This window comes from Nothobranchius furzeri, chromosome 16, assembly GCF_043380555.1.
Source record: "Nothobranchius furzeri strain GRZ-AD chromosome 16, NfurGRZ-RIMD1, whole genome shotgun sequence".
Lineage (NCBI taxonomy): Eukaryota > Metazoa > Chordata > Actinopteri > Cyprinodontiformes > Nothobranchiidae > Nothobranchius > Nothobranchius furzeri.
Genome location: NC_091756.1, coordinates 58098841 through 58111340, shown reverse-complemented (window position 1 = coordinate 58111340; position 12500 = coordinate 58098841). Strand labels below are relative to the sequence as shown.

Here is a 12500-nt window from a genome sequence, read left to right as displayed (position 1 = left end):
TGAAACGGAAAGACAGTTTTATTAATTGCACAAACGAAGAGCCACGGTGGGCACAGCCTCCCTCTTCAAACGGAGACGTGCAGAATCGCGGGTAAAATGCTGGTTGCAGACTACAGCACCAGGCGGGAGCTGAATGTTTTCCAGACACCGATTGCACTCAACCACTGGCGCCTAATTTCTAAGTCCAGCGGAAAGGAGTGCAACCCCACAGAGCCACCGCAACCATACTACACTACACCGTCTCACCATTCTAACACGATATGGAGGACTAAACCTGAACTACTTTCCTAATTACACTAACAGCCAAACACTAACTAAACTACACTATCCAACAGCCAAACTAACACTAAATAAGTATTTATAACACTAAAGGCTACGCTAAAGACTAGGATATGCTAATGCTATATGCTAATGCTAACGCTAACCGTCCTACACTCGCTTGCAAATCCAACTCCCAACTCGCCACAAGGCGTGGCCGAGACGCTCGTTGCTTTTATAACTTTGACACAGAGCTGCTACGTAGTACTCTACTGGTTTACGTAGTATCTTACTCTTTAGCCATTGGCTAAAATTTATTCAAAATGAGTCAAATTCTATGTTTTAAGCTGAAGGTGGCGCTATACTGTGGTATTTAGGCAGAATTTTTAATTTTTAAAGAAAATGCACCAAAATGCTAAAATAATGAATACACACATTTAAAACACTATTAGACACTCATTTATACAGTTCATCAGCAAAAAAAAGTTAATTTAGACGTTACTTGCTCTTTAATTTAACACTATGTTTTTACTTCAACGTGCATTAACTGTAAAATTAGCGAGAGGTTTTTCATCTTCCATTAGTTTGTGAAAAACTAACTGGTCTTGCAGCTAAAGCCGGTCAGAACGTTCCACAGAGCGGCCTTTTCCGTTGCTGTTTTCTGTTAAATCCAAGAACGTTGTTTCTAAACATTGTTGGCTCTTTCATAGGCTGGTGTTAGGTCTGGGTTTAACTGTGTGTGACCCTCTTAGTGTTTACAATACAGTAAGATGTACGTCAGAAGCTTGTTTAAAAACAGAAGACATGTTTGGTCAAGCTACCTGACTAACACTCCCATTAGAGAGGGTGTGTGTATAAATTAGAGCTTGTTTGCCTAACTCTGACCCTGCGTGGAGGAGAGAAAATAAAAAATCCTCAAACATCTAAACCGGGGGTGTCAAACTCAAACTCACACGGGGCTGAAATGAAACTCTGGGACGGAGTCGAGGGCCAAACTTAATATTTCTTGAAAAAGTGACAGCAAATTTGCACATTTTCTTTATGAACATATGCAATTTTGAACCTTTAAATTTGGAAACAAACATATTTCTGCATTAACACTGAATGTGGAATAACCAAATTACACACGAGCAAGTCAGTTTTAAATAAAAGGCATCAGTGCTATTCATTACTTGTGGTAAAATCAGCATTTTTAAAATCTTTTAAATCTTTTCTCACGGGCCAGCAACAAAATAAAAATATCATTTTATCTTAAATGAAAATGCAACATCTCACCTGTTAACTTTCATGTTTTGGAGCAGAAAAAGAGCATAAAACCAACATATTTAAAGCTCAGTTTGCTCCACTGGTTTACTGTGATGCTCACCTGTTCCAGCCAGATACCTGCATCATGGGGTTGATCTGAGCTGAGGAGGACTCCTGTTGTTTTGTTCATCTTCATCATAATAATGACAACATTAGATGACAACAGGTGCTCACATAGGTTTGTGCTGATGAACATGTCTGAGCAGCTTGACCACGTTGTTGCGTGTCGGGGAGGAAACACGACAGCAGTCACAGAGTCGTGCTGGTTTGAGCGTGTCGCTGGAGTTATATCAGCTCTGTCTGGACGTTAGTTGGAAAACTTTCTCTTTCAGTCGTGAACACATTACTGAGCGACTAGAATCTCCGTTTCTGGGCTTCAACGTCAGAAAACAGCTGAGTGAACTCGGCGCTGAGTGAGAGGAGTGTTTAGTTTGTCCGAGACAGCGGAGCTGCAGACACCGGCAGCAGGCGCTGAAAAAACACAAAGGAGGGGGCGCATCGGCTCCGCGCTGACGCCGCAAAGCATCATGGGAGTTGCAGTCTTTGCGGTAAAATCGGCCAGCGGGCCAGTTTTAATATATTTTTGATATTTATCTTGCGGGCCACATAAAAATGCTCCGCGGGCCGCATCTGGCCCGCGGGCCTTGAGTCTGACATATGTGATCTAAACCTAATTCTTGTTTTTAACTGAAGTTGTTTGCTGCTTAATTATTCCACCTTGGAAAATGGATTATTCAAGCCAGTCGTAGCCACCCTCATGAAGAGTGCACATAAACTTGTGACTTGTTAAAACGTCCAGTTTCTTCCAGGTGGGACTACGGCAACAGCAGCTCTCTGCAATCCTTCAGAGAACATGAAGAAACTCCCTCCAGAGATGATGAGAGTTCCTGCTACTACCCCGGGACCCTGGAGAGGTCCAAAACATCGGGACTGTCTTCCAGCAGTTATGAGCTGAGTCAGTACATGAATGGAGCTGACCTCGGTGATTCTGACCCATGGCCTGCCACCACTTCTGACACAGGTTAGTGGACTATTAGAGACCTTCTGTTTCTCACCACGACACCCTGGACAGCAGTGGCTCAAGAGGTTGAGCGGGCTGTCCAGTAATAGTCCTCAGGCAAGATACTTAACCCTCCTTCTTTGCTGGTGGTGGTCAGAGGGTGGCGCCTGTGCTCGGCAGCCCCGCCTCTGTCAGTGCGCCCCAGGGCAGCTGTGGCTACATCGTAGCTCATCACCATCAGTGTGTGAATGTGTGTGTGAATGGATGTGGGAGTCCTCTGACTCTGAAAAGCGCTTTACACGTGCAGGTCATTCAGCATTTATCACTCCATACTCGTCCCTTTGGTCTCTTCTGCTTTGTTCTTAGAGCACAAAGCTGCGCGTCAGGTCCCAGCTCCTCTGAAGTTCTCCATCCCTCATGCAGTGGTGAGCTTCGGGCCTGCAGGCAAACTCGTGCGAGTCACCCCGCACTTGTCAGCACCAGAAAGTGTCAGCCAGCTGCAGATCCACAGCATGGAAGTGAGTTCTAACTTTTATTTAACGTTGAAAATGAAGTAGTTGTGATCAAATCCACTGGAGAGCAGTAAGCTTTAGCAGTGGTTTAATGAAACAAGTCTCTTGTGTTTTATCAGCGTGAGAAACTCCCTTTTTCATAAAAAAATGTTAATGGTTGTGTTTTTACTCCTTTTCTAACGTAACTATCGACTTTTATTTGACCTTATCTACATCAGTGAGTAAGTACTACATTTTATTGTGATTTTTAATCTATTGATGCCTTGTTCAGCACTTTGGTCATCCTTGACAGCTGTGTTAATAATGATAATGATGACGGTAAAACATTTCACGATGTGAATGTTTGATGTGTGTCTTGTGTGTGTGTGTGTGTGTGTGTGTGAGTGTGTGAGTGTGTGTGTGTGTGTGTGTGTGTGTGTGTGTGTGTGAGTGTGTGAGTGTGTGTGTGAGTGTGTGCGCGAGTGTGTGTGGTGTGTGTGTGTGTGTGTGTGTGTGTGTGAATGTGTGTGCGAGTGTGTGTGGTGTGTGTGTGTGTGTGTGTGTGTGTGAGTGTGTGTGTGAGTGTGTGTGCGAGTGTGTGTGCGAGTGTGTGTGTGTGTGTGTGTGTGTGTGTGTGTGTGCGTGTGTGTGCGTGTGCGAGTGTGTGTGCGTGTGTGTGTGTGTGTGTGCGTGTGTGTGCGTGTGCGAGTGTGTGTGCGTGTGTGTGTGTGTGCAAGTGTGTGTGCGAGTGTGTGTGCGTGTGTGTGCGCGTGTGTGTGCGCGTGTGTGTGCGAGTGTGTGTGCGTGTGTGTGTGCGTGTGTGTGTGCGTGTGTGTGCGTGTGCGAGTGTGTGTGCGTGTGCGTGTGTGTGCGAGTGTGTGTGCGTGTGAGTGTGCGTGCGTGTGTGTGTGTGCGTGTGTGTGTGTGTGTGTGTGTGTGTGTGTGTGTGTGTGTGTGTGTGTGTGTGTGTGTGTGTGCTCTGTCTTCTCGATCCCCAGTGAGTCGTGGAGGATGGCTGCTTATACTGAGCCAGGATTCTCTGGAGGTTTCTTCCTGTTAAAAGGGAGTTTTCCTCTCCACTGTCACTGCATGCTTGCTTAGTATGAGGATTGCTGTATAGTCACTGACACTAGTCAGTGACTTGATGCAATTTGCTGGGTTCCTTATATAGGAAACATTATTTCTGATTGGCTTAATGAACTGACCAGAATTGGAATGTTTATTATGTGAAGTGCCTTGAGACGACTCTTGTCGTGATTTGGTGCTGTATAAATAAACTTGAATTGAATTGAATTGAATTGATGGATGATGCTTGTCCATCTTTTCATCAACCATCGGTTTCATTAGCTGAGGTTTTTACCAGCATTACTCCTAGTGACTTGGTCGTCATCGTGTTTACCTTGGTGTTATTTTTCTTTTTTCAGATGCCATAAACACGCTCAGTGTCTTCCACTGTCTGTAAAATTTCTTATCATAAATAGCTTCAAAAATATGAAACCAAGGTCTCTGTGTATGTACAGGTGATTCTCAGTGAGACACAGGAACAGCAGGAGATGAGAAACTTTCCAGGGCCTCTAACCAGGTACGGCTGCATCATCAAACAAAAAAAGTCTCTACTAAATCAATCATATTCCCTTATAGTTTTATGAGTGCTTGCTGTTAAAAAGTTATCCATATTTTCTCAAGGGAGGATTTGCACAAAGTGGATGCTATCGAGTTCGCCCACCAGAAGGCAGAGGCCTGCATGAGAGACATAAAGCTACACGATAAGAGCTCTGCTGCCCTCTTGTGGAATCTATTAATACTTCTCTGTAGACAGAATGGGGTAGGTGGTACATATCAAGAAGCGGTCAAAGTTCAAAGCTCCTTTCTAACAAATTTTCATCTTTTTTAGCAAATGGCGGGGTCAGACATTGCAGAGCTGCTTGTGCAGGATTTCCGTTCTAATGGAAACGGGGGCTCAGATGCACCCACGCTCATTGACTTTAATGAGCCTGCGTCTACCGTAGCGCCACCAACTGGAGGAGGTGACCTTCTCACAGGAGACCTGAGCAGCTTTCGCTCCGAGAGCCCAGAAAAAGCCTTGCAGAGCTACACTCAGCTGCTGCTCGGTGGAAGGAAAAAGGTTCATTTCCAATCCTCTCCATCAAAGCTTTTAGTTTAAATCAGGGGTGTCAAACTCATTTTAGCTCAGGGGGCCACATTGAGGGAAATCTAGTCCCAAGTGGGCCGGACCGGTAAATAAAAAAAAAACTTCAGATTGTTTTCTTTGTTTTAATACAATCAATATAAAACAAGGCTGGAGCCTGAGGACAGTGTAGTACAAGCACAACACCTGAAGTGTACTTGAAAATTTGAAAAAAAAAAAAAAATCAACAAATAAAAACATTCCTTAGTGATTCAAAGAGCTTACAGATCACATGGCTAGATCAGTTTCATGCAGCACTTAAAGTATATTTGACTCATTGTACTTTACATCTTTTAGCTTTCACCAGCACATCAACATCAGAAGTCACATCCTGAGTGGCGGCCAACTTCAGGATGTGATTCAAGTTCTTGTGGGAGCCTTGAGCGCAGCTTTGTTTTATTTATACTCGTTACAGAGGAAACTTGCTCACAAAGATACGTTTATTTTAACTCTACACTGTAAAGTATGAAAATAAAGGTTACACAACCATCTCGCGGGCCGGATTTAACCCGCTTGCGGGCCGTATCCGGCCCGCGGGCCTCATATTTGACACCCCTGGTTTAAATCAATCCCAGGGTGTTAAATGTGTCGAGTGGGATACTTGTTTTAATTTTTATTGTTTTTACAGCACAAACTAATCAGCTCACGCTTGTTTCAGTAGAGGACCACAGTGACGGGAGACAGAACTCAGGGGTTGTCTCGTTATTCCAGCAAACAGACATTTTAAACAACCGTTATTAAGACTCCTTATTGAGCTCCATTTTTTGAATTAAAAGAGTCAACAACATTTTAAACCATGTTAATGAATTCAGCGGGCCAAAAAAGAACTAAAGAGAGCTCTATGCAGTGTTCTGACAGGGACAAGTGCTTTAAACATAAAAACTGCACAAGATGAGAGACAACCATCACATGTTTTTTCTGCTAATTTCACCTTTTATTCATGTTGAACCCCATTATTTTATCTTAAGAATAATCAGGGTAAAAATTAAACAAACTCATATATTTTAAACATGGAGCACACAACATTGTATTGATTGTTGGTCTGCTTGAGCCTGTACCCAGCTCCTAACAAAAGCAGTTTACGCCGGCCCTGCAGGCACCCTCATTCACTTTTAAGTGCGGTCGGTAAAACTGTGGGTATAGTTTTGGAAGCCATGACACCTAAATAGTGGTAGTCTGAGTCCATTAAGCTCTATGTGTTTTTCTCATTTTTGTGTGGCTCTCAGGAGGCCCTGGAATCGGCTATGATCAACGGCCTGTGGGGCCACGCGCTCTTTCTGGCCAGTAAAATGGGCAGCAGGTCATACACCACTGTACTGAACAGGTGAGACAACTGAGACGTGTTAAAGAGGTTCGCTGCTAGCAGTCGGCATGTTCTCCAGACTGGTGGGAAATGACAAAATTGTGACCAAGTGATGTGAGGAAGCTGGTTTGATTCACTGTCATGTGATCCTGCTGCTTCCAGCCTCCTTCGGCTCTGATTTGCGAAGTCCACCTCACACGCAGTCACGGTGATGATGTAAAAGTCAGATGACCTTTGATACCACTTTTGCGAGTGTGGTCACTTTGAAAACATCAGATGTGTGTCCGATTCAGGACCACATATGAAAGCGACCTGGGTTGGATTTGACAGAATTTGATTTGTGCAATTTGGATTGTCATAAAAAAATAAAAATCAGATGTAGCCAGAAAACAAGGATTTGTGGTGGCCAACAATTTTCCAGGGCTGGTTATGGTGCCCCCTGGCCACCCCTTGGTGGTGCCACTGAGTAGTGACTTTTACAAATTTTAATCATGTTTTTCAAGGTGGACCATAAAGTGCATTGATCAGTTCTCATGTCTGTACTTTGCACTAGCAAATACTCAAATGAGCGCACTCGTACTTTGTGTAGTCTTAATTTATCCACGGCTATTTCAGTGTGATGGAGGGGGTGGAAACCAGATGACAAAGAAAAACTCACGGTGACAAAGCTTTCTGTTATAAGATCATTTAGTTTTCTTTTTTTTTTTTTACCTGTGCAGAGACCACATTCAGTGTTTCAAATGTCTAGTTGAAATCAGATCTGCTTGTCCTTCAAGCCGAGTTGCCTGATTAAACTGCAAATACCAGTGGCTATTAACGCTTGGCTGCAGAATGTAAATCATGTGGAGTGATGCATTGCAATGCCAGTCCGGCCCTTTAATCGTACCAGTTACAGAGGTGTCATCCATTGAGAAGGCAACTAGAATAAACTTTTATACCAAGGGATGTTTTACAATTGGGAGAAGGATTCGTTGCATAACTAAACAGCCGTTTCTGAGAACTATTCATCCTGTAACCCAATCTTGAGTTTTGCAGACTATTTTTGAAATTGGTCGCGTCTGTTACGCAGCAGCAGGTGCCAGGTTGTCAGGGGGAGGAATGTCTTAAGAGATAACTGGCAGATAGCCTGGCCGATTAAGATTTGCGATTGACAGGAGGTGCAGAATGTGAGCTATCAGGGTGCTTCTGCACAAACGGACAGAAGGGATGCTCTTTAAAAAGGTTGCTCATTGTTTTAGCATACTAGCACTGCAGCTAGTCTTGGCTATAGGTGTGAAATGGCACAAACTGCTCTCTTTTTCAGGTTTACAAGCCAGCTAGCAGCTAGCGATCCCTTGCAGACTCTTTTCCAGCTGCTCTCTGGGAGAATTCCGTCTGTAGCCTTGGTAAAATGTTTGTAAAACTCACACGTACACCAGGATTAAAATAATCTGATGCTATATCAGCCAGTAAGGGTTTTAATGATCCGGTTCTGTGCCCAGAGCTGTGCAAATAAAAAGTGGGGAGACTGGAGGCCCCATCTGGCTGTAATGCTCTCCAATGAGGCAAGAGACCCTGCTGTGCAGCAGAAGGCCATCATCTCCATGGGAGACTCACTCGGTACAAACACACTCACTGATTGACGGGTTGTCATTCATGGACATGTGAGCTGATATCTGCGGTTGCTCTTCTCCATTCAGCCTCCAGAGGCCTCATCCATGCTGCTCATGTGTGTTACCTGACAGCCGGAGTTCCCTTTGGGCTGTTTACGAACAACGCAGAGAGACTGGTGCTTCTGGGCAGCAGCCACAGGTGAGCTACTCGTCCAACGTCTGCCAATCATCAGTCGGCTGCTCTGCAGCTTGTCAGACTGAGACTTTTAGCATGATTATGTCCTCCCTGTTCACTTTGTTTTAATTGCACAGTGCAGTATGACATAATTCATCCTGCACGGCCATTTTCATGACAAAATCTGGAGCAGTTTCAGTAACAACCATCTGCCATTGTGACGGTACAAGATACTGTAAATATAAAGGCAACCATGACTCTGTGCTCAAAGCTTTTGTTTATTTCTCTGATCATTTTTCCATGTCCCTAAATGCTGCCCTGCACCTTCATCAGGCTGTAGAAAAAAGGTAATTCAAATAGTGAAACTTTCCATGACGAAGACCATGTTCAGGTCCCACTTTGTTCATTTTCCCTGTCCCTACCTGTGCTACCTTTACAGGTGACACTCTGACCCCGGCTTTCCACAGCAGCCGTCAGCAGCACGTTACTGCAGCAGCACGTCATAGCTGCTGATAGGAACAGCTGTAGTCAACAGAACCTTTTCCACCGGAGCCGTCAGCAGCGCGAGTCGGCCGCGTCTCAGGAGCAGCATGTCGCGGCCTTTACGCGCCGGTTCTATTTTCTACGCGCGACGCCTCTGAAACGGGTCAAGTTCGACATTTTTGGGGAAGGAAAGACAGGAAATCGGACGCGGAAATGGAGAGAAGCTCCCGAGATTTTCAGAATAAAGAACGTACTGCCTTCCGGTTGCTTTACGTTTAAGAAAAGTTACTAACTGTGCATCCCCGTGAGAAGTTATCGCCTAGCTAGCGGTCTCCTTTGTTTTTCAGGTCCATATTGGCGATTATAAAATGGACAGAACATAAAACACAAACCATGTTGTAGTTTTCTCCTGCTTGTTGTTGTGTTTACTGACGAAGTCACTCGTGTGACTTCGTGCTCGGTCGGTGACAGCTGCTCCCCTGCTGCTTCGCGTCTCGTGGGAAGGGCCAAGCAGCAGCTAATGCGAGCAAGACGTGCTGCTGCAGTAACGTGCTGCTGACGGCTCCCGTGGAAACCCGGGGTGGAGACCATCTAAAGGCTCAGAAACCTTTTGCAGGTGTTCTGGACTTATTAGCTGATTAGAGTGTGACACTTTGAGTTTAGAATATTGAACCTTTGCACAATATTCTAATTGTCCGAGATTGTGAATGTGGGGGTTTCATCAGCTGTGAGCCGTGGTCATCACAATTATAACAAATAAAGGCTGTGACTTCTGGCTTTGTGTGTAATGAGTTTTGCATCATGTATCAGTTTCACCTTTAGAGGTGAATTGTTGAAATAAATTTGTTTTTGCACCACATTCAGATTTCTCAAGTTTCACCTGTACAGCCAGCCGCTATGAAAATGGGGCACCACAACCATACTACCTTTTAAAAGGAACTCCAGCTATGAGGACGTGTAAGCCCTAATAAGCCACAGGTTTTCTGTTGTACCAAAATATGTTGTTAGAAACACACAAAATATTACTGTTTATTTATAAATCTATAATATTTAGTAGATTTTTGGACATACGTAGGACGCCATGTTTTCCTCACGCAATGCACTCTGGGGGCGATGACGTACATTGGTTGCACTTGGACGAACAGCGTCCATCCATCCATCCATTTTCTGAACTGCATGTCCACGTAGGGTCGCAGGGGGGCTGGTGCCTATCTCCAGCAGTCAACGGGCAATCAGGCGGGGTACACCCTGGACAGAGTGCCAGTCCGTTGGAAGAATAGCTATTGACGCTAGTGTTTGTTTACGTGCTTGCGTTTACGGGCTTACAGTCGACCACGACTGCTTAAAGAGCTCACCAGAGCGGCTGGGTATAAGAAGAGGTGGAAACTAAATGCTTTACCGACCATTTTCCCACACAAGGAGCCTAAATGCCCTCGGAGAGACAAGAGACGCTCTCCTGAGCCGACAACCCGCTCCTGCAGCTGCCGCTCCTGTCATGTTGGGCGAACCATCGGACATGCCACTCGTCACGGATGACGCTGAACATTCACCTCTCCCGTCAGTAAAACAAGCAGGAAGTGTAGCAATGCAGTGTTCTCCAAATATATAATATCTGCAAAAACGATTAAAGTCGTTTCGCTGAATATCCTAATCATCTGTGAAGCACACGGCAGCTCTGGATGCTAATATTCTCCAAAATCATTCATAATTGAACACGTTTTATGGCACGATAGCTTACCGTTAACTTCTGCAGACAAAAATGTGAGCTTTCTCCCTCTCGGTTACCATGGAGACACATTTGCCGCACATGCACCACCCGTTTTGTCCTGCACTCGCTTCATCCCGCCCTTCTTGCTCTTCATTTTGATGCTCATTTTGTGAGACATCGTCACCGACGTCCTCATTGATGTTTCACTCTGGTTCAAAGTGAAAAGGCTGAACAGATGACATGTTGATGTCACTGAACTGTCACTACAGGGTCCCAAAGCCGGCCGGTGCAACCGACGTACAACCAAATGACGTCACTACCCAGAGTGCAGTGCGACACTAACAACAATGGCGACCTACAAGTTAAGCTACATTTACAAATTTTATAAAAATGAAGACATTAAGAAGTTTTTTTTACACCACTTTAATATAATTGATAGTAACATTTATCTTTTAAGAACCACAAAGTTTTGTAACCTGGGTTCCTTTTAAGTTTTGTGCACTTCTTAAATCGTAGTGAGTCCATTGTGCACTCTGACCAATAATGAAGAGCTAAGATAATTAGTTTATGGTTATGCAACCGTCATATCTTATACTAATATTAGATCATGAAAATTTATTTTTTTTTTGCTTTTCCTATTGATTAGCAACCATTAGATAACATTTTATGATTAACTCCCCGTAAGAACCTTTATTTCTCTTCTGTCCAGGGTCAAAGGAGCCTAAATTCGATAGGCTGAGGTTTTGGATCTGCTGTTTTCAGGACATTCAAAACGATCAGATTGAGCTGTGACTTTTCAGTAGGCCATGCATGGACTGGAATGTGATTTTCCTGCTTTTGTTTTGTCTTCTAGGCAAACGTTTGGATGCTTTGCCACAAATTCTGCCATCCAGTGCACAGAGTTGTACGAGTACAGCCAGGCACTCGGAAGCAAACACTTCACAACACCGTCCCTTCAGGTGGGTTACGTGTATCGGAGCTGCCTCAGATGATAAAAAATCCTAAAACTGATGTTTAGAATCTTTCAGTACCATAAACATTTATTTATTTACGTGTGTGTTCAGGTGTATAAGTTCCTGTATGCCTGTCGGTTGTTGGACTTCGGACTTTCCTCTCAGGCCTTTCATTACTGTGAGGTGGTTGGAGGGGCCCTCCTGAAGCAGAGGGAGCCTGACTTTGTGCTGACAGCAGAGGTCATTAAGGTCGGTGCATGTACTCGGTACAGAATGTTCTTCATATCTGGGTGGTGATCTGTCAAATCAAGTGAGCATGGATCTGCTGTATGCCTTTTCTCTTGTAGCTGTCGGACAGACTGAGACATTCAGAGGGTCAGTACGGCGAAACCGTGTTAAGTGGAGCTCTGCGGGAACCAGAGTGGCTGCACAGGTTACGCACACGGCATGGAAGTTTACAGGTGACTGGCTCTTTTTCATCATATTTTTATTTACATCACTTTATCTGCAAAGGAAGACATTTAGCCTCAATTCAGTTCACCAGGGAAACAAACAGCTGATGTGGGAATTTTTAGTGGACCTCAAAGTTCTGGCAGGAGTTCTGACAAACACAGTGGATGTAAACCTTTAGACACTTGAAAACCAACCAATGTTTTGAAGTAGAACCCGATTGTGTCACATTCACTCGCTCGATGTTTGACACGTTCACGCAAATTGTGTGCACAAGTTTTGGCACTTTAGGAACACCATTGAACAATGCCTTCATCCCATCTCACCCAGATTATTGTAAATCACATTATGCAGGTCTCAATCAGTCAGTTTCCAGAGATAAAGTAGAAACAACACATTGTCTCTTTTAAATAGGAAAATGTCACACCAAGGTTCCCGACAGAGGAGTGACAGGAAGAACCCATGTGAAGTTTAGTGTGTTGGTTCGTTCTCTTCTACTAGATTTCAACAACTCATCTTGACATGTTGTTCTCACGATATTAAAACAGGACAGTAGTTCTATGAAATCCATTGACCACCTGTTAGCTGTTCTGA

General features: G+C 44.2%; 1 protein-coding gene across 2 annotated transcripts in view; it reads left to right on the top strand.

Annotated features, from left to right (window-relative positions):
* The window catches only part of sec16b (SEC16 homolog B, endoplasmic reticulum export factor), a 26272-nt gene that overhangs the window by 4965 nt on the left and 8807 nt on the right, over nucleotides 1–12500 (top strand). For both annotated transcript variants that reach the window (XM_015962304.3, XM_015962305.3), the window contains exons 5-16: nucleotides 2373–2584; nucleotides 2930–3081; nucleotides 4575–4636; nucleotides 4741–4879; nucleotides 4949–5179; nucleotides 6469–6566; nucleotides 7849–7930; nucleotides 8027–8144; nucleotides 8225–8336; nucleotides 11357–11462; nucleotides 11568–11705; nucleotides 11804–11917. In XM_015962304.3, the coding sequence (XP_015817790.3) occupies nucleotides 2373–2584; nucleotides 2930–3081; nucleotides 4575–4636; nucleotides 4741–4879; nucleotides 4949–5179; nucleotides 6469–6566; nucleotides 7849–7930; nucleotides 8027–8144; nucleotides 8225–8336; nucleotides 11357–11462; nucleotides 11568–11705; nucleotides 11804–11917 (1564 nt within the window). The remainder of the gene's footprint in view (nucleotides 1–2372; nucleotides 2585–2929; nucleotides 3082–4574; nucleotides 4637–4740; nucleotides 4880–4948; nucleotides 5180–6468; nucleotides 6567–7848; nucleotides 7931–8026; nucleotides 8145–8224; nucleotides 8337–11356; nucleotides 11463–11567; nucleotides 11706–11803; nucleotides 11918–12500) is intronic.